This window comes from Oncorhynchus keta, chromosome 20 (genome assembly GCF_023373465.1).
Source record: "Oncorhynchus keta strain PuntledgeMale-10-30-2019 chromosome 20, Oket_V2, whole genome shotgun sequence".
NCBI lineage: Eukaryota > Metazoa > Chordata > Actinopteri > Salmoniformes > Salmonidae > Oncorhynchus > Oncorhynchus keta.
Window position 1 is genome coordinate 1979308 of NC_068440.1, and position 22318 is coordinate 2001625.

General features: G+C 42.4%; 1 protein-coding gene across 2 annotated transcripts in view; it reads left to right on the forward strand.

Annotated features, from left to right (window-relative positions):
* Positions 1–22318, forward strand: part of LOC118399138 (RNA-binding motif, single-stranded-interacting protein 3-like) — a 391803-nt gene that overhangs the window by 94170 nt on the left and 275315 nt on the right. For both annotated transcript variants that reach the window (XM_052471892.1, XM_052471891.1), the window contains exon 3: positions 4481–4672. In XM_052471892.1, coding sequence (XP_052327852.1) covers positions 4481–4672 — 192 coding nt within the window. The remainder of the gene's footprint in view (positions 1–4480; positions 4673–22318) is intronic.

A 22318-nucleotide genomic window follows, 5' to 3' on the forward strand; every position in this document is an offset into this window, starting at 1 on the left:
TGATCTTAGATAACTTGTGGGGAAATAGAAACATGATCTTAGATAACTTGTGGGGGAAATAGAAACATGATCTTAGATAACTTGTGGGGAAATAGAAACATGATCTTAGATAACTTGTGGGGAAATAGAAACATGATCTTAGATAACTTGTGGAATAAACGAAAGATGATCTTAGATAAATTGTGGAAAAAACGAAAGATGATCTTAGATAACTTGTGGGGAAATAGAAACATGATCTTAGATAACTTGTGGGGAAAAAGGGCTGTAGCTTCAGCCTATTAGACTCATCCTACGAGAAAGTCGATATTGCACAGGGATACCGTGCAACTTGAGGATTTCACAGAGTTGTATTTCTGTTAAATCACCCCAATATAAAAGCAATTGGACGTGTCTATGATTTGATGTAGCTGTTTACGGTTTGTGTCGGGGATTTCATGTTCCACTATATTTCCTCGAACACAAGGAATCATTTTGTCAGATCGTATTCTTCTGAGGGGGAACCACATGGTGAGATTAACCCAAAAGTTTTGGAGTTTATTTTCACATTTTCAATTAGGTCTTCAGTGGACTCCCACTACTCTCAAAAGACATTTGGTATTTTTATAGTCCATAGGCCTATCAACTACATACTATATAAAGAGGCGTTTTTCGTGCGAGAGGGAGGACAAATGAGCTCTGTATTCCATACGTCTGTCCTGGGGCGCCCTTCCTTCCTCACACAGTTTCATTGATGGGAAGAGATGGTGGAAAAAAAACTAAATGGTAGCCTGAGGGACACTGGATCTGTCCCAAATGGCACCCTCTTCACTATAATGCATTACTTTTGACCAGAGCCCTAGGTGCTAAAGCCCTAAAGGGAATATGGTGCCATTTGGGATGCAGACACTGTTTTCTGGTTCCTTAACTCCTCCTAAACGTATGCATGTAGTAACAACCTCCTACTCACTTCCTCATCATTGAAAGTGAGGCATTTATCCCCCCCTAATTTATGGGACGTGTATTTTGGTTGGAACAAATGGTGCAGATAAGCTGAATTTGAATCATTGCATTATCCTTTTCCCTCAGACTGAATAAACATATTGTACCAAGAAGATAACACACATACCTCTGTTTGTGGAACACATTATGATATGAAGGGGGACTTTCTGGAACAAATATTAATCCAAGTTCCATTTTATATAGACCTTCTATTGTATTACAGTGGAAGTATTGTGTTTAAAGTGCACGTTTACATCTCTGAGTGCATATGCACATCTGTTCATCCGCATGTATAACATGCCCACCAGAACAGGAAAAGACTTGTGCAATCAGAGCCGATGGCCCTGATATAAAATGGAGAAATATGAGCAGCGTGTAAGGCTCTGATGAGCTGCTGAAAGCCTGTGACACGAAGCCAGAGTCTGGGGAACAAACACACATTCCAGTCTCGGAGTGTCAAGACCCTCAGATCTCCCCTTCTCGTTTAAGAAACAGCCCCCTTCCCCATGTGATGTGGCTGAATATCTCTGTGCCCGTAGGAGCTTTAGCCGCATGTCAATGATTCTGTAGTCTTGTATAACTCGTGAATAAAACATATACTGAACAACAACAACCAAACATGTTTAGGACCTAATCTATGGATTTCAAATGACTCGGCAGGGGCTCGGCATTGGTGGGCTTGGGAGGGCATTTCCCCACAAAAGGGCTTTATTACAGACAGAAGCATTCCTCGGTTTCATCCGCTGTCCAGGTGGCTGGTCTCAGACGATGGTGAAGAGGCTTGATGTGGAGGCCCAGGTGGTCTGCGGTTGTGAGGCCAGTTGGACGTGCTGCCAAATTCTCTAAAAGGACATTGGTAGAGAAATGAACATTCAAATTCTCTGGCAACAGCTCTGGTGGACATTCCTGCAGTCAGCATGCCAATTGCACACTCCCTCGAAACTTGAGACATCTGTGGCATTCTGGTACGTAACAACACTGCACATTTTAAAGTGGCCTTTTATTGTCCCCAGCACAAGGTGCACCTGCATAATGATCATGCTGTTTAATCAGCTTTTTGATTTGCCACAACTGTCAGGTGGATGGATTGTCTTGGCAAAGGGGAAATGCTCACTATCAGGGATGTAACCAAATTTGTGCACACAATTTGAAATAAATATTTTTTTTGTGCGTATGGAACATTGCTGAGATCTTTTATTTCAGCTCATGAAACATGGGACTTTATATTTTTGTTCAGTATATATAAACATATCTCTCCCCAGAGAGTTATTGGCCTGGACAAATACCTCTGCATTGGAACATGAGCTCTGCCTCAATTGTCCTCATTTATATGCCTAATGAACATGGCTGCTTAGCTCTAGGCAGAACATAAACACCGACAAACTAGTGAATACTGCCCTTAAAGTGTCGGCCATTGCGATTCATGTACGAATGCTACTCTTCTGATTATGGCTGGAATGTCTGTATAATAGTCATGGCTGCTCTTGATACTGCACTTTAGTTCTCGTCATTGATGCATACTTCATTGCAGCAACAAATGTGTGTTCAATGCTACCTCTTGCCCACACAGCTAGTATTGACTCATTGACGAACACCCCCTCTAGTGTATTTCTATGTGTTTTCATAAAGCAATAAGGCCACTTCATAGACTAACACAGTAGAAATGCATTTATCCTGCTTCCTCATTCCTCATCAATCTACACACAATACTCATAATGAAAAAGCAAAAACCAGGTTTTAGGATTTTTTGCTAATTTATTACAAATTAAAAACTGAAATATCACATTTGCATAAGTATTCAGACCCATTAATCAGTACTTTGCTTCATAAACACCTTTGGCAGCGATTACAGCATTGAGTCTTCTTTGGGTGTGACGCTACAAGCATGGCACAGCTGTATTTGGGGAGTTTCTCCCATTCTTCTCTGCAGATCCTCTCAAACCCTGTCAGGTTGGATGAGGAGCGTTGCTGCACAGCTATTTCCAGGTGTCTCTAGAGATGTTCGATCGGGTACAAATCCGGGCTCTGGCTGGGCCACTCAAGGACATTCAGAGACTTGTCCCGAAGCCACTCCTGCCTTTTCTTGGCTGTGTGCTTAGGGTTGTTGTCCACTTGGACGGTGAACCTTTGCCCCAGTCTGAGGTCCTGAGCGCTCTGGAGCAGGTTTTCATCAAGGATCTCTCTGTGCTTTGCTCCATCCATCTTTGCCTTGATCCTGACTAGTCTCCCAGTTCCTGCTACAGCATGATGCTGCCACCACCATGCTTCACCCTAGTGATGGTGCCAGGTTTCCTCCAGATGGGACGCTTGGCATTCAGGGCAAAGAGTTCAATCTTGATTTCATCAGACCACGGACTCTTGTTCCTCATGGCCTGAGAGTCTTCAGGTGCCTTTTGGCAAATTCCAAGCGGGCTGTCATGTGTCTTTTACTGAGGAGTGGCTTCCGTCTGGCCACTCTATTGTAAAGGCCTGATTGTTTCTAAAAACCTGTTTTCACATTGTCATTATGGGGTATTGTGTGTAGATTGATTAGGATTCGTTTTTTATTTAATCTATTTTTAGAATAAGGCCGTACGGTAACAAAATGTGGTCAAAGGGTCTGAATACTTTCCGTAGGCACAGACTGTATACTGTAGCTGCAGTTCATCTGAGGGGTTTTTACTTCTCATGCTCATCTCACAGATACACTAAACTAAAATATGGCTCTTCATGTTTGATCCTCTTATTTCACAAATAATAATTCCCTCCGTCATAAACATAATCTGCAGACACTACAGCAGAGTGGAATTTGGATAAAAATGGCTGTAGTAAAATGTATTGATTAGTTGTGGTGCGTCCTCCTAACTCACACAACTCTCTGTCAGTCTTTTTACTTTATGTTTCACCTTTTCCCATCTCTCCTTTTGTCATTTCATCTCTTTCAGTGTGTTAGTCAAAGACCAGCCTCTGTAGTTCCAGAGTCCTCCTTGCTCCAGTAGTCATAGTTGGCTACAGCCATCCCTCTTAGAGCAGTGTGAACGTTGCCTGTCAGCAGGTTTTACCGCAGTGGCTCCTGTGCCCTGCTAATACCCACACATCATGCCAAACGGGCTGCACGTTGCCAGACTCTAATCCAAGCATCTTATCAAACCCATCGGCACATTTCTACCAAGAACACATCTAGACCGTGACTGGTGTGGGTTGGGAGGGGTGTTTGTCAACAGCTGCTCAGCAGCAAATGGAGGCGGGAAAATAGAACGTGAGAACGTTCCAGAATCCCCAGAATGGAGAATTCTCATCAACAGCAACTTGTAGTGATGCATTGGCCCTGTGAGGCTCAGTTGGTAGATCATGACCCTTGCAATGCCATGATCGTGGGTTTAACTCCCGCTGTGGCCACCCATACGAAAATGTATGCACACGCTATTGTAACTCCCTTTGGATAGAAGCGTCTGCTAAATATATTATGTTATATTATTATTATTATTATATTAACATTTGCCCCCCCCTCCTCCTCCCTCAGCCCAGTGCAGCAGTGAGAGGATACCACAGCAGTAAGACGGCCATGAGCCCAGCAAGCTTTAGCTCCCAATGGAACAGCAGTGTACAGGGGGCCTGTAGTGGCCACTCCGTCTCCTACCCCTGCGCCAGCCTGCAGTACCCGGCCCACCTCCATCACCACACCAGCTACGCTTACTGCCAGGGACAGCCAGCAGTGAGTACTCTCAAACACATACTGTACAGCTATGCTCACTTTGCACTCTCCATCGTCCTCTCATGTCTCCACCTCTCCACACTCTCTCCCGCTTTCCCACTCTGTCAGACTCCTGCCTCTCACTCTTATTCTCTTTACTTTTCTACTCTATCCCCCTCTCCCTTTACCTCCCTCCCTCTACAGCTCTGAACTGTAGCTTCAATGGGAAATGAATGTTTATCTGTTCTCACACTGACATACAGTGTGTAGTGGGCAACACATGTGGCTGATCCCACCAACGCGAACAAACATTCTGAACCCCCCCCACGTTCCATGCGTCTCTCAGATCCCCTGTGTTCACCAACATGGAGAGACCCCCCTGAAGTACTTGCGTCTGAAGGACTGATTGAACATACTGTGGCGTAGTAGGTGATAACCATCAGTCTCCATTTTGTTTCATGTTGCACACCATTCTCTGATGTTACCAATGAACCTTCGATTTAGTTCAGTGTGTTATTAACAATAACACATGCTGCTGCACAGTATGACTGTAGTACTGTCTCCCAAATATATCCTTCCTGACGTTGGTTAGCTAGCTAGCGAATTTCAGCCATATTAGCATTGGCGTGAAATAATTCGAAACACCTCAAAACAACACATGGTATCAAGAACAAGATACAACTAGCTGTCTGGCCGTTCAAATCATAGCAAAGCCCGGCTTCTGGCCACATCAACGCACGCTCATCATTTTCCAGCCAGCCCGTCTATAAAAATAAATAAAATATTGTATTTTTATTTTTTTTGTTTTGACTATGGTTGTGGTCATGTCAGTTGTGTTTATGTGAGGAGTGGCAGCGTTGGTACAGTACAGCATGTTCCCCAGCCATATCCCTGAGGAATGTCTCCTATTGACTAGAGCAGGGGTCATTTAGCCTGGTCCCAGATCTGTTTGTGCCGTCTTGTCGACAATAACCATAGAAGTTGGCAAGACAGGACAAACAGTTCTGGAACCTGGCTAGGGGTGGTGACTGTCTGTGTCTGAATCTGTTAAATACAACTCTGGACCTGATTCACAAAGAAACGGACACACCCTAGACTCATCTGGTCGTCATGTGGACCTCAGTGTTTGCGTAGGATGCTTGGACACACCCTGCTGGTGGATCTCAGTCTCCCGCTAACCTGTTTCAGCTCCATCTGAGCCCTGGATACATCAAAGGCTGGCTTGTCCTCGACCCAACTCCCACACCATGCAGACACACACTTTTACTGAGCTGTTTTTACGGGAAACCAGGCCGGATGTTTTCTTACTGGTTGTTAGTTCTTTGTCCCTCCCCCGCCATGCATCTACAAGACAAGTCACCACTTTGGACCCATTGGAGGTTTCGCAACGCCTAGAATTGTTTATGCCAGACAGATCCTAGCAAACAAAGCATGCCTTCATCCGTCCATCCTTCAAGGTTTGTGTATTTTCTCACGGTCTTTCATTTAAAACATGCACTTTCGTTGACTCATATCCTACCCCCAACCCCCCCCCCTAGCCATTGTGTTTTTAAGCAAATTACATGCAAAAAACCAGAACCGATACCTCTGCCTCCCTCCTCTGTCCCCTCGGATGAGCGAGGCAAGTAAATAACGAGAGGCGCTCAGATCCAGCCGAGATCAAGCGCCTGCGCCTCCAGTGGTTTTCTAATTACAATGGAAGCGGATACATTTCCACTTTTAATATGGGATGGATGTCCCTGAGGAGACATGGGATTATGACAAAGCAGAACCAGAGGAAGTCGGAAGAGAGAAAGAGAGGAGGAGATGTGATCTGCCGGAGCGAGGACTGAGGGGACGCATGAGTTGTGTTGAATGAAGGATACCATTGCCAAGCACCACAGGCCTTCCATCTGTATTCTATCTCATATGTCACATGCAGTCCTCTGGTGTACCATTCAACAAACACTTAACCAGTACAGGTAATGGTCACAGCAAATTGACCGGCCTTCGGGTGCTTGAGTGTAATAAAACTTGACAACCTAATGATCGCTGAAAAAGGGCACATTGTGTTATTGGGTTCTTCAGAGGCTGGCTGGGAAGGTTGCTCTAGCAGCTAGTGTGCGTACCAAATGCCACCCTATCCCCTATATAGTGCACTACTTTTGACCAAAGCGCTATGGGCACTGGTCAAAAGTAGTGCACTATATAGGGAATAGAGTGGCTTTTGGGATGCAACCTGGAGTCTAGCTAGTATCCTTGAGTTTAGCTGTGTTTTGCTCAATGGATTTTCGGGTCTGTAGAGAATTTATTAGAAAAATACAAAGACATAAGCTGTGTTCGAATACCCATACTAACATACTGTATACTACATACTTAATGAGTATATACTACGTACTATATACTATTAGTTAGTTGTATGATACTGTATCATTTCAGTTGAGCATACTAGAGCTTCACCTTTCTGATCCTCCTTGTCCCTTTGGTAATGAGTTTATAAGACGTGTATAGATGGCAATAACACAGTTTACACACATAGGACAAGGTCACCAATGGTTGTATTTCCCTTGTAACATTAATGGTGGCATTTTAGTGACATTTCAAATAATCACAGCCGATTAAGTCCTCCTCCTCCTCCTCCTCCTCCTCCTCACTCCTTTCCCCCTTTTATTTTTTCTCTGTTAATATTTTCACTCTGTTTATTCTGTCATTCTCTTTCTCCTTCTTTCATTGCTTCATTCCATACGTGTTAATTGTGCCAATTCCTCAGTGGTTTATTGCATTTGTGGACTGATTTATCTTCCCCTTATAGCTGTGGTTTGGAATAATGCATATGTAATAGCTGATGTCATTCTTGTTTGCGGTTATGTCCCTTCTGTTATGGGCAACAACAACAAAAAAGGCATAAAGAGGGTAATTTAGGTAATTTCACAGAGATATGCATGTTTTTCTGAGAGATTTCACAGAGACATGCATGTTTTTGTGAGAAATTTCACAGAGATACGCTTGTTTTTGTGAGAAATCTTCTAAAAATAATAGGAATTTCACATTAAAAAGATAAAAGCGTAAAAACAATAAAAAACACTTGATCTGCAGGTGATTCTAGAGTGCCCATTTCTTCAGCTTCCTATGGTTACCCAGTACATCAAGTGTGTGTCCCAATTGACACCCTATTCACTATAGTGCACTGCTTTTTACCAGAGCCTTATGGGCCCTGGTCGAAAGTAGTGCACTATATAGGTCATAAGATTCTATTTGGGACGCAACCCAAGTCAAGGCTCACTGATATGAATGTGGCTCTACATAGAGTGCCTTTATTCGCTGAGGACAAGACCACGATTAATGTAATCTGCTTATTGTCAGAATTGCATAACCGTCCTCTCATGGAAAATCTACATTTTAGTTTGAAACACAAGGGCTTGTTTTTGTTTTTGGGTGGTGGTGGTGGTTCCAGACGGATGTGTTTAGATTTTTTACAATTTTACCATTGCCAGATGTTTGCAATGTGATGAGGATGGTGTGTTTCTCCTAACTGCTAGACTATCAAACTGTTTGTGACAACATGGCCCTCCCAGAGCTGGTCAGGCTGGACTGGAGAATCATGCTCATGCAACTATTTGTATCTCTTGAACGCCTTGACTGGTTAACTGGCCTCGTTGCATTAGCACAATCTTGTCAGCTGATTACATTTGTGCAGTCAAGCTTGTGCTAATTGCACCACCGTTCATGGAGCTACTATAAAATCAATCAAATCCAATTGTATTTGTCACATGCTTTGTAAACAACAGGTGTAGACTAACAGTGAAATGCTTAGTTACGGGCCCTTCCAAACAACGCAGAGAGAAAAATAGAAAAATAATATAGACAAATGATAACACACTGAATAAATACACAATGACTAACGATAACTTGGCTATATACACAGGGTAACAGTACCGAGTCGATGTACAGTAATTGAAGTAGATATATACATACAGAGTGCCTTGTGGTTAGCGTTGGGCCAGTAACCGAAAGTTTGCTGGATCGAATCCCTGAGCTGACAAGGTAAACATCTGTAGTTCTGCCAATGAGCAAGGCAGTTAACCCACTGTTCCCCGGGTGCCGAAGACGTGGATGTACCTCTGATTCAGAGGGGTTGGGTCAAATGCGGAAGACACATTTCAGTTGAAGGCATTAAAGTTGTACACCTGACTAGGTATCCACCTTTCCCCTTTCAGAAAGTATTCAAACCTCTTAACTTTTTCCACATTTTGTTGTTACAGCCTGAATTTAAAATGGATTAAATAGATTTAGTTGCACTGGCCTACACACAATACCCCATAATGTCAAGGTGTAATTAAGTTTTGAGAAATGTTTACAAATGAATCAAAGGGGAATTTCACCCTGGGGGAATCTGGTCTTGTTGTCATCATGTCTGAGGCATCTCAAGGTCAGTGGGTGGGTGGTGGTGGGGGGGGGGGGGGCTGAAAATAAATGTAGTACTGGTTTGTGACATTTCGCAAAGGCTCTATGTTATACTGAGCGCACTATACGTTTTTGTCCGTGTAGATAAAGGTTGTCCTTGTTCGATAGAGTCATTGGACATCTTTCAGCGATGTTCCTATCAGCGGATTCATTTGCTGAAAGACAACTTGTTTGGGTTGGTGCTTTGTGCTCTGGCACCGTGCTTTTCCCTAAGGCTTTTTTTGAAAGGGAGGCGGACACTAACAATACAATCATTAGCGCAAAACTGAAAGAACTGACCAAGCCACAGTGGCTTCAAGTGATTCCTCTCATCAACGCAAATTCGAAGATTGACCAACCTTACCTTGGCAATGCTGCCTTTGGCCTCGATTCGTGGAAACAGGAGTCTCATAAAATGTCTGTGTACAGTTGCAGGTGGTCAGTTTGAATTGAGTAAATAGACATTATTTTGCTCCGTGAAGTAATTCACCAATGTGTACGCTGCCATCTTGTCTATTTCAAGTCTTATCTCATTGATCGAGACAGGTGTCTGTCATCATGGCATGCAGCCCTTTGGGGTGGACACTCACCTGTCTCGATCAATGAGAGAAGACTTTGGCGGCGTACACTGTTGGATTACTTCATGGAGAAATAAAGTATTTATTTTAATAATGGAGCATTTTCTCAATTTAAACGGACACCCTGCAACTGGACAGGGACACTGAGACTCCCGTTTCCATGAATCAAGGCAGGATCGCCGAGCTAAAGTTGGTCAAAAATTCTCTGTGCTACACCAAACAATAGTATCCTGTAAATTCCAGTAAAGGATACCAAAAATCTTTGTTTAAATCACATGATCTGTTTAACAATCTGTAGCGACAGTTCTCCACACTTTACTACACCTGAGACACACTGTGCATATTTACCATATCACATTCTTGTTAAATATTCGGTTATTTTTGAATTAGCATTAAATATTGTACACTCCACCGTATTTTAGGTTTAGACAAATAAACATTATTTGGATGTACAGTATCAGAATATTTGATGCTACAGAGCCCTGTATATATTCTGTGAATCCATCAAGGCAGACACATTCTGTGCAGAGCTTGGGGTTGGAAACACATGCTAGTGGAATCAGAGTATGTACCACCTATAACAAAACACACAACAATACACAATACACCCCACTAATTGTATTGATCTCTGATAGACTGGCTAGCTTAGCAGACCTAACATGGACATTTTAATATTATCAGCTTGCTGTTAGCTAATTAGCGTCACAACCAACAAACCAACCATAGACAATTTACACACATTTATACACATGCAGCCTCCTAATTTGACTTGCTGGTGCATCTCCCCAGACCACAGAACAGTAGTTCACCTGACTTCCAATTAATGCTTGGGTTGTTTGTTTAAGAATCTTTCCCAGTAAATATTCTGATCATGCATGCAGTTATTATTATTATATATATATATATTTTTTTTTTACATAGATCATGACAAGCAGTTGTCTAACTGCATCACTAGTAGTTTGGTTTCTGCCACTTCCTCAATTTGTACTTCCTCAATACTTAATTGCATCCCATATTGTGGTGGCCTTTTCCTGGTGGAACAGACCAAGATAACCTTGGTTTTCTTGGCGTTCAAAACTAGTTTGTTCTGGAAAACCCACTCCCTGATATTTCCCAGATCTACTTGTAGAGCTTGCTGTACTTGTTGAACCGATTGTCTTGCTGTATAAATTGTAGTATCATCTGCAAATACAGTAGCTTGAGTGTCAGATGAGGCATAAGGAAGGTCGCTGGTATATATTAAGTAAAGAAGTGGCCCAAGGCAGCTGCCCTGGGGTATTCCACAGTTTAAGGGGAGGGGAAGAAAACCCATTTATATAGGCAGACCTTTTCCTGTTAGTTAGATATGACTGTACCAAATTCAATTTTGCCTCTTTAATAATGCAATAATTTATCAACATTATTTCATGATCCACTAAATCAAATGCTGCACTAAAATCTAAAAATGTTACACCCAGAAACCTGCCATTATCCATAGCATTGAGCCACTGGTCTGTCATGTAAACCAATGCAGTGGTAGTGGAATGTTTTTGTGATAAGCATGATGATTGTCTGTGATCAGATGGTCAACTTTTGGCAAGAGTAATGGGTTCTTTGCTGTCTTTTGGGAATAGGCACAGTTTAGCATGCTTCCATACATTTCCCCTTTTCCAGTGACCAATTAAATACGTATTTCAGTGGAGTTGCAATCTGCGGAGCACCATAGCAAAGTAAAAAATAGTTCATAATTTCATAACCTGCAGATTTACCATTGGGTAATGACTTCAATAGGTTTAACAGCTTCTCCACCCGTACCAATGGTAGACTAAAATAGTTTCTTTTGCTCATAATTTGATCATCAATCCATTGGACAATTACTTGTTGGGATGAATGAGTGTTTACATTATCTCTCAATGAATTAATCTAATTAATTAATAAAATCTATAAATGATTTGCAGGTTATTATTCTCCCGTCAACCTCCACATTTGATGGGCATGATGAGATAGATGTACCAAGTAAGCCCTTAACTGTATTCCATACCTTTTTAAAATCATTTTTACAATCAATAAAATAATTTTAGTGAAATAAAGTTTATTTTATTGCGATTTAATTTAACTGCATAATTACGTAGTGTTACGGCTTCTAGGTGTAGCGGGTGGAGGAGTCAGGCGCATAGAGCAGGTTAGTTCAGAACGTGGATCTTTATTCCAAAGACAGTGAAAACGAACATGCCAAACACAAGGGCGCATAAAATACCCAGTCCAAACAAACAGGACTAAACTGTTCGTAAAAATAGAATCCACAGATACTCCAACACCATGAACAGAAAACAAGCCCGCACAAAAGCCGGCGGGCCTAGTGCCCTTAAATAGCCCACAAACAAAACAAAACTCAAAACAGGTGTAACCAATCAGACCAAACTAACAGAAACAAAAAGGGAATCGATGGCAGCTAGTAGGCCGGCGACGACGACCGCCGAGCGCCGCACGAACAGGAAGAGGCACCATCTTCGTCGGGATTCGTGACACGAAGTGTTCAATAATTCTGTTCATCAATTACTACTCATGAGAAGTGATGTGATACCATTGTTTTCTCCCTTCACAGCAAAACGGAAGGTTCTCGATTAGAGATAACGTAACGTTAGCTGGACTAGCTATATTTGCTAAGTTAGCTGACATTACAGTCCTTTATTGAACTCTGAAAGCCATCAGCTAAATCATATAGATAGATATCTTTTGGCTACACACTGTCAATCAATTTAGCCTATGCCATGGTAGTCACTGCTAGACTGGTAGCTACTTCAGCAGAGTAAACATGTTTTTGTATTCGTTCTTTGACTAATGTAAGCTAGCTAAGAGTAACTCAATCTGGTAGCCATCACTCTGTCGCAGCCGGCCGCGACCGGGAGGTCCGTGGGGCGACGCACAATTGGCCTAGCGTCGTCCGGGTTAGGGAAGGTTTGGCCGGTAGGGATATCCTTGTCTCATCGTGCACCAGCGACTCTTGTGGCGGGCCGGGGGCAGTGCACGCTAACCAAGGTTGCCAGGTGCACGGTGTTTCCTCCGACACATTGGTGCGGCTGGCTTCCGGGTTGGATGCGCGCTGTGTTAAGAAGCAGTGCGGCTTGGTTGGGTTGTGTATTGGAGGACGCACGACTTTCAACCTTCGTCTCTCCCGAGCCCGTACGGGCGATGAATCAAGATAGTAGCTACTAACAATTGTAAACCATGAAAAGTTTAAATAAACAAATGAATACATACAAATAAATTGGAAGGTTGCGCAGGAAGGACTATGGTAGATGAAGGAATCAATCTATCTTTTCAGACTGCTAGAGTATGTATCTGGTCTGTCTGTTTGTAACAGTGTGCTATATGTGAAAATGTGTTCGTATTATAAATTGTATTTTAATGTTTAAGGCTCTTGGAAGATTAGTCCAAAATGGGGACTAAAAGAGATCCGAATAAAATCAAAATAAGCTGTCGCCTAAATGGATTCAGCTTGAAAGTCCCTCTGATCATCTTTGGTCACCGTAAGCATCATTATTGATAGCTAGAAAACACGGGCAGCAAGGTAGAACTGGAAGGTAGAACTCATTTTCACACTTGTTTGTCATTTGTACTTAGCACAGCAAGACAGAACACCACATGGGCATGTGGTGTTCTCAAGACAAAGAAAGTTGCCGTGAGAAGTTCTGAGATTACTGTGTGTTGGACTTTTGAAGTAAACAATGCCATGAACCAAGTCTGTGGGCATGCCCCATCTACCTAGCTGTGCAGTGTCTGTATTCGCTATGAATGCTGGACTTTGTGGTTCACCATGAGCAGACGATTACACAGGAAGTCCCAACTTCCTGATTCTACCAGTGAAATGAAAATGCGCTTGTTTTAGCTTGTGGTTTGGATAATGTTGATGTTTATGACAAAAATGTAATGTTGTTAATATAGAAATGATTATATGCCGTGGCAGCTCCAGGGTGAAATTCCCTTTAAAAATTAAAGCTGAAATGTCTTCAGTCAATAAGTATTCAACCCCTTTATGGCAACCCTAAATAAGTTCAGGACTAACACTTTGCTTAACAAGTCACATAATAAGTTGCATGGACTCAATAATAGTGTTAAACAATAGTTTAACAATGGTGTTAACATGATTTAGAGCTAAGCACGTCTTGAAAATGGCTGTCTAATAATGATCAACAACCAACTTGACAGACCTTGAAGGATTTTTGAAAGAATAATGTGCAACGATTGTACAATCCAGGTGTGCAAAGCTCTTAGAGACTCACAGCTGTAATCGTTGCTAAAAGGGATTCTAACATTGACTCAGGGTTGTGAAAATCTTAAATATATGAATGAAATATTTCTGTATTTCATTTTCAATACATTTGCAAACATTTCAAGAAACATGTTTTTACTTTGTCAGTATGGGGTATGATTTTCAATTCAGTCGGTAACATCAAAATGTGGAATAAGTCAAGGGGTATGAATACTTTCGGAAGGCACTGTAGGTAGGGGTAAAGTGACTAGGCAAACAGGATAGACAATAAACAGCAGCAGCAGTGTATTTGACGTGTCAAAAGAGTTAGTGCCAAAAGGATCAATGCAGATAGTAGCTATTTGGTTAACTATTTAGCAGTATAATGGTTTGGGGGTAGAAGCTGTTCAGGGTCCTGTTGATTCAAGACTTGCATCGGTACCATTTGGCGTGTGGTAGCATAGAGAACAGTCGATGACTTGGGTGGCTGGAGTGTTTGACAATTTTAGGGTACTGGATTTGGCATGGACCCTCAGCTCCTCCAAAAGTTCTACAGCTGCACCATTGAGAGCAGTGATGCACTGGGCCATACGCACTACCCTCTGTAGCACCTTCTGTTCGGATGCCAAACAGTTGCCATACCAAGCGGTGATGCAGCCATTCAAGATGCTCTCAATGGTGCAGCTGAGGGGGAAGAGGCATTGTTGTGCCTTCTTCACGACTGTGTTGGTGTGTGTGGACCAGAGGTGGGACCACGTCATTGTTTTACAAGTCACAAGTAAGTCTCAAGTCTTAGCACTCAAGTCCCAAGTCAAGTCTCAAGTCAAGACCATCAAGTCCCAAGTCCTAAACTTTGAGTTTTGAATCCTAAAGAAGTCATAATGTGCTCTTCACCAAATGTAATTCCATTTCATATTTTTAACAAGATTAATAGTTAGTATATTACATTTATGCAAATCATGAATGATTTTAATAATATCTATATATTTATTACTTTCCTAATAAACGTTATAATTCCATGGAAATACATGGGTAGCCATGAGAAAGACACCCCCCCCAATAGTGATGACTATAGCCAGTTGTAGCTCAATCTTGGGTGCAATGATTACGTTCCCGCACTGACTGACTGTGTGGAAGCTCATTGATTTAACGTTACGTTAGCCTACACTATACACTAGTAAAGTAATAAATTATATAGCTGTCGGCTATATTAGCCACGACTTACCGTTCTTTGTGCAGCTTCAAGTGCCGAACAAAGTTGGAAATTGTTGCGCCTCCGTCTGTCATTTTCTTCCTGCATGTTTTGCAAGTTGCAATCCGTTTTTTGTTGATACAGAGTCGTCTTTATATCCGAAAATAATAATTTGGGGTATCATCTTTCCAAGGGCTCCACCTGAATTCACCTTCTTCTGCACTGAAACGCACAACTTTTTCTCAGCTGGCACAATTTGATTAGCTGCTGTCCGATTAAACTGTAATCCATTATATGAAGAGTTGATGCGCTGCACACTTTTTTAAATAGCACCAATATTTGGGCTTGGGGAGGGTATCAAGTCAGGTCAAGTCATAAGGCTCAAGACCAAGTCAAGTCACTAGTCATTGGTGTTAAAGTCACACTCGAGTTGCAAGTCATCATATTTGTGACTCAAGTCTGACTCGAGTCTAAGTCATGTTCATTTTTTAGTTATGTGGACACGAGGATCTTGATGCTCTCGACCTGCTTCACTACAGCCCCGTTGATGTGGATGGGGAATGCTCGGCCCTCCGTTTCCTTGTAGTCCACGATCAGCTCCTTTGTCTTGATCACGTTGAGGGAGACGTTGTTGTCCTGGTACCACACTGCCAGGTCCCTGACCTCCTCCCTATGAGCTGTCTCATCGTTGTCGGTGGTCAGGCCTACCACTGTTGTGTCGTTAGCAAACTTAATGATGGTGTTGGAGTCATGCGCTGCCACACAGTCGTGAGTGAAGGGAGTACAGTAGGGGCCCCGTGTTGAGGGTCAGCATGGGGGATGTGTTGTTACCTACCCTTACCACCTGGGGGCGGCCTGTCAGGAAGTCCAGGATCCAGTTGCAGAGGGAGGTGTTTCGTCCCAGGGTCCTTAGCTTAGTGATGAGCTTTGAGGGCACTATGGTGTTGAACGCTGAGCTGTAGTCAATGAATAGCATTCTCACATAGGTGTTCCTTTTGTCCAGGTGTGAAAGGGCAGTGTGGAGTGCAATAGAGATTGCATCATCTGTTGGGGCGTTATGCAAATTGAAGTGGCTCTAAGGTTTATGGGATAATGGTGTGGATGTGACCTATGACCAGCCTTTCAAAGCACTTTTTGGCTACAGACGTGAGTGCTACAGGTCGGTGGTCATTTAGGCAGGTTACCTTAGTGTTCTTGGGCACAGGGACTATGGTGGTCTGCTTGAAACACATTGGTATTACAGACTCAGACAGGGAGAGGTTGAACATGTCAGTGAAGACACTTGCCTGTTGGTCAGCGCATGCTCGCAGTACACGTCCAAGTAGTCCTGTATTGACGCTTTGCCTGTTTGATGGTTCACCGGAGGGCATAGCGGGATTTCTTATAAGCTTCCGGTTAGAGTCCCGCTCCTTGAAAGAAGCAGCTCTACCCTTTAGCTCAGCGCAAATGTTGCCTGTAATCCATGGCTTCTGGTTGGCGTATGTACGTACAGTCACTGTGGGGACGACGTCCTCGATGCACTTATTGATAAAACCAGTGACTGGTGTGGTGTACTCCTCAATGCCATCGGAAGAATCCCGGAACATGTTCCAGGCTGGGCTAGCAAAACAGTCCTGTAGTTTATCATCCGCTTCATCTGACCACTTTTTATAGACCGTGTCACTTGTGCTTCTTGCTTTAATTTTTGCTTGCAAGCAGGAATCAGGAGGATAGCATTATGGTAAGATTTTCCAAATGAAGGGCGAGGGAGAGCTTTGTACTCGCTGTTCTCTGTGTGTGGAGTAAAGGTGGTCTAGAGTTTTTTTCCCTCTGTTTGCACATTTAACATGCTGATAGAAATTAGGTAAAACTGATTTATGTTCCCCTGCATTAAAGTCACCGCCACTTGGAGCTCCACCTCTGGATGAGCATTTTCCTGTTTGCTTATGGCGGTATATAGCTCATTGAGTGCGGTTTTAGTGCCAGCATCGGTCTGTGGTTGTATGTAGACAGCTACGGAAAATACAGATGGAAACTCTCTAGGTAGATAGTGTGGTCTTACAGCTTATCATGAGATACTCTACCTCAGGCGAGCAAAACCTTGAGACTTCCTTAGATATCATGCACCAGTTGTTGTTTACAACTATACATTGGCTTCTGCCCCGTCTCTTACCAGAGGCTGCTGTTCTACCCTGCCGATAGTGTGTATAATCCGCCAGCTGTATGTTATTAATGTCATCATTCAGACACGACTCGTGAAACATAAGACATTACAGTTTTTAATGTCCTGGTGGTAGGCTATACGTGCTTTCAGTTCGTTCCATTTTTTTCCCAGCGATTGAACGTTGGCTAACCGTACAGATGGCAAAGTCCGATTAGCCACTCATCACCTGATCTTCACAAGGCACCCCGATCTCTTTCCGTAAAATCTCAGTTTCTTTCTCCAGCGAATGACGGGGATGAGGGCCTGTTTGGGTGTTTGGAGAAAATCCTTCCCGTCCGACTCATTAAAGAAAATGATTTGTCCAATTCGAGGTGTGTAATCTCTGTTCTGATGTCCAGAGCTATTTTCAGTCATAAGAGATGGTAGCATCAACATTATGTACAAAATGAGTTACGAACAATGCGAAAACACCGACAAAATAGCACGGTTGGTTAAGAGCCAATAGAACGGCAGCCATCCTCTCCGTCTTCACTTTTTGACATCGACTGACCAGGTGAATCCAGGAGAAAGATTAGATCCCTTATTGATGTCACTTGTTAAATCCACTTCAATCAGTGTAGATGAAGGGGAGGATACAGGTTAAAGAAGGATGTTTATGCCTTGAGGCAATTGAGACATGGATTGTGTATGTGTAGCATTCAGAGGTTGAATGGGCAAGACAAAAGATTTTAGTGCCTTTGAACCGGGTATGGTAGTAGGTGCCAGGCGCACCGGTTTGTGTCAAGAACTGCAATGCTGCTGGGTTTTTCATGCTCAACAGTTTCCCATATGAAGAATGGTTCACCACCCAAAGGACATCCAGCCAACTTGATACAACTGTGGGAAGCCATGGAGTCAACATGGACCAGCATCCCTGTGGAACTCTTTCGACACCTTGTATACTCCATGTCCTGATGAATTGAGGAAAGTGTTCTTAATGTTTGGTATACTCAGTCTTTCGAGTCCTGGGCATTAGGGCCGGAGTAAGCACAATGTCCAGGGCTGCAGACTCGTTGAAGTCCAAATCAAGGTTAGTGATCGCTGTTCTGATCTCCAGAAGAGGTTTTCAGTCATAGGAAATGATGTTGGAGACATTATGTACAACAACAAAAACACTGAATAATGGTCAGGAGTCCGTAAAACATCTGTATCTTAGATTAAAGATGTGTGTGTGTGTGCGTATCTGTGACTGTGACTGCATGTGAGTGCTGTCTATGTGTTTGTGTGAGCACTGTGTGTTTGTGACTAAAGCCCTCTTTACTGATTACTGAACCAGAGGCCAATGATCTGTTGTGATAGGATATGTACATGGGTGATCTTGTTGAATGTGGGCCTTCAGGCCTGTCCACATTGTGTTGACACATAGGATACTGTAGCAGAGCTCTTCTCTACTCATACATTGTGCATGCGCACACACGCACACAAGCACACACATACACACAGTATACACAGACACATGCTCTAACACTTCTCTCAGAGAACAAAAAGCCAGTGCCTTTGGAATTGTGTGCTATTGGCTGACCTGCCAGCTCTGTACAGACGCAGGATCTTAATTTGAGCCAGTTTGCTACAGCAAGAAAATAATCATACGGCAACAGGGAATGTGAAGTATTATGTGGATTATAATTCAAGTTTTAAAAAATATTAGGGGGTTATACATTTTTCGTTAGGGTAAATCAAGTCGGACATTTTAAAGTGGCAATTTCAAACGTTTTATGTTTTTTTCAACCTTCAATACACCACAAGTTCTCAGCAACAAAAGAGTGATTGAATTAGGATGATAGGGGAATTTCAATCATACAAGGCATAGATTACAACAGACATTTTTAACATAATTTGTCATCTTTCTGAGGAAATACACATCTGAACCGTTCTATTAAATCTCGGGGTCCATGGGAACACCAACTCAGGTTGTTATTTCATTACACTTGCCAAGCACACCGGCCAATGATTCTGTCGATACAAACCTGCTCATCTTATGGCAGAGAATTCAGAATTTCAGAGAAAAAGAGCGAGAGAAAGGATCATTATATGGTATGCTGTAAGTATCTAATTATCCTAGTTGTCCTGCAATGCTCCCTTCTCACACTGGAAATCAACCTCTTGGTTGTCAGAAAATAGCCCATGTTGTCATTAGTATAGAGGCAGAAGGTCACATACAGTTGAAGTTGGAAGTTTACATACACCTTAGCCAAATACATTTAAACTCAGTTTTTCGCAATTCCTGACATTTAATCCTAGTAAACATTCCCTGTCTTAGGTCAGTTCGGATCACCACTTTATTTTAAGAATGTGTGAAATGTCAGAATAGTAGCAGAGAGAATTATTTATTTAATCTTTTATTTATTTCATCACATTCCCAGTTTACATACACTCAATGAGTATTTGGTGGCATTGCCTTCCACAAGCTTCCCACAATAATTTGGGTGAATTTTGGCCCATTCCTCCTGACAGAGCTGGTGTAACTGAGTCAGGTTTGTAGGCCTCCTTGCTTACACACATGCTTTTTCAGTTCTGCCAACACATTTTCTATAGGATTGAGGTCAGGGCTTTGTAATGGCCACTCGAACAGTTTGACTTGTTGACATATTGTCACAACTTTGGAAGTATGCTTGGGGTCATTGTCCATTTGGAAGACCCATTTGCGACCAAGCTTTAACTTTTTTTTAAAACTGATGTTGCTTCAATATATCCACATAATTGGCAATGAGATTGCGACTGTAACCTCATATAAATATCTTGGAATTTTAATTGATGACGGCCTCTCTTTTAAATTGCAACAACTTTCAAAAAAATTTAAGCTGAAATTGGGATTTTATTTTAGGAATAAGGCCTGTTTTTCTTTTGAAGCCAGAAGGAGGCTAGTATCAGCTATGGGGATATTTTATATATGAATGCTTCCGCTCAGTGTTTGAGATCAATTGACACCCTTTACCATGGCGCTTTGAGATTTATTTTAAACTGCAAAACCCTTACACACCACTGCACTTTGTAAACCAGTGTTGGCTGGCCCTCTCTAGTCACACGTAGGCTCAGTCACTGGTATACTTTTATTTACAAAGCCATTTTGGGTTTACTACCTTTTTATTTGGGTATTTTTATTGTTCAGAAATGTGGTGGGTACTCTCTTCATTCGCTGGACTTTAATCTTGCTAACTGTTCCAAATGTCCGAACTGAATTTAGTAAAAGGGCTTTTATGTACTCCGCGCCATTGTCTTGGAACGCCTTATAAAATACTTTTAAACTGGAAGAACTTGTCCCGATTGGTATTTTTAAATCAATGATGAATGATCTTGAGACTGATTCCCTGACCTGTCAATGTTTTTAATTTGCTGTTTTATAATTTTGTTATACTCTTGTGATTTCTATGGTTTTTATTAGATGACTTGTAGTTTTTCATGTTGTTTGTCTGTAATTTTGTAATGACTTGGTGCTGCCTATCTTGGCCAGGACGCTCTTGAAAAAGAGATTTCAAATCTCAATGAGCCCTTCCTGGTTAAATAAAGGTTAAATAAAAAATAAAAATCTATACATTTTCCTCCCTCATGATGCCATCGATTTTGTGAAATGCGCCAGTCCCTCCTGCACCAAACCACCCCAACAACATGATGCTGCGAGAGAGAGGACCATTATATGGTATGCTGTGCTTCACAGTTGGGATGGTGTTCTTTGGCAAGCAAGCCTCCCGTTTTTTCCTCCAAACATAACGACGGTCATTATGTCCAAACAGTTCTATTTTTGTTTCATCAAACCAGAGGACATTTGCAGTTACAAACCAAAGACTGGCTTTTTTATGGTGTTTTTGGAGCAGGGGCTCCTTCCTTGCTGAGCGGCCTAACAGGTTATGTCGATATAGGACTTGTTTTTACTGTGGATATAGATACTTTTGTACCTGTTTCCTCCAGCATCTTCACAAGGTCCTTTGCTGTTGTTCTGGGATTGATTTGCACTTTTCGCACCATAGTACATTCATCTCTAGGAGACAGAACGCGTCTCCTTCCTGAGTGGTATGACAGCTGCGTGGTCCCATGGCGTTTATATTTGCGTACTTTTGTTTGTACAGATGAACGTGGTACCTTCAGGCATTTGGAAATTGCTCCCAAGGATGAACCAGACTTGTGCAGGTCTACAATGTTTTTTCTTAGGTCTTGGCTGATTTATTTTGACTTTCCCATGATATCAAGCAAAGAGGCACTGAGTTTGAAGGTAGGCCTTGAAATACATCCACAGGTACACCTCCAATTGACTCAAATGATGTCAATTAGCCTATCAGAGGCTTATAAAGTCATGACATTATTTTCTGGAATTTTCCAAGCTGTTTAAAGGCACAGTCAACTTAGTGTATGTAAACATCTGACCCACTGGAATTGTGATACAGTGATTTACAACTGAAATTATCTGTCTGTAAACAATTGCTGGAAAAATTACTTGTGTAATGCACAAAGTAGATGTCCTAACCCAACAAGCCAAAACTCTAGTTTGTTAACAAGAGATTTGGCGAGTGGTTGAAAAACAAGTTTTAATGACTCCAACCTAAGTGTATGTTAACCTCCGACTTCAACTGTAAGTCACAGGGATCCGCCTAGGTGTGGCTTGGCGCTCAGCCGCAACCCGACGTGCTGTCACTTCTGTGAGGCCTCTTGGTCTTTGGCACATCCCTCAGTGTTGTGATTAGCTAAATTGCCCATAACTCACAAACACTTGTTTATAAAGGCTGACAGATGACACAGTCATTTAGCAGAATAAATGACCTGCCTGCCTCTGTTGTGAGCAGCGTGTCCGTGGAACGGGCCGCCTGCCTGCCCTGCTCCAGCCGAGCCCAGACCATCTGTGAATCACCCAGCAGGAGAGACGAGAGACGAGAGACGAGAGACGAGAGAGAGAGAGACTGTGGTATTAAAGAGAGCGAGAGAGACTGTGGTATTAAAGAGAGCGAGAGAGACTGTGGTATTAAAGAGGGAGAGAGAGAGAGACTGTGGTATTAAAGAGGGAGAGAGAGAGAGACTGTGGTATTAAAGAGAGAGAGGGAGAGAGACTGTGGTATTAAAGAGAGAGAGAGAG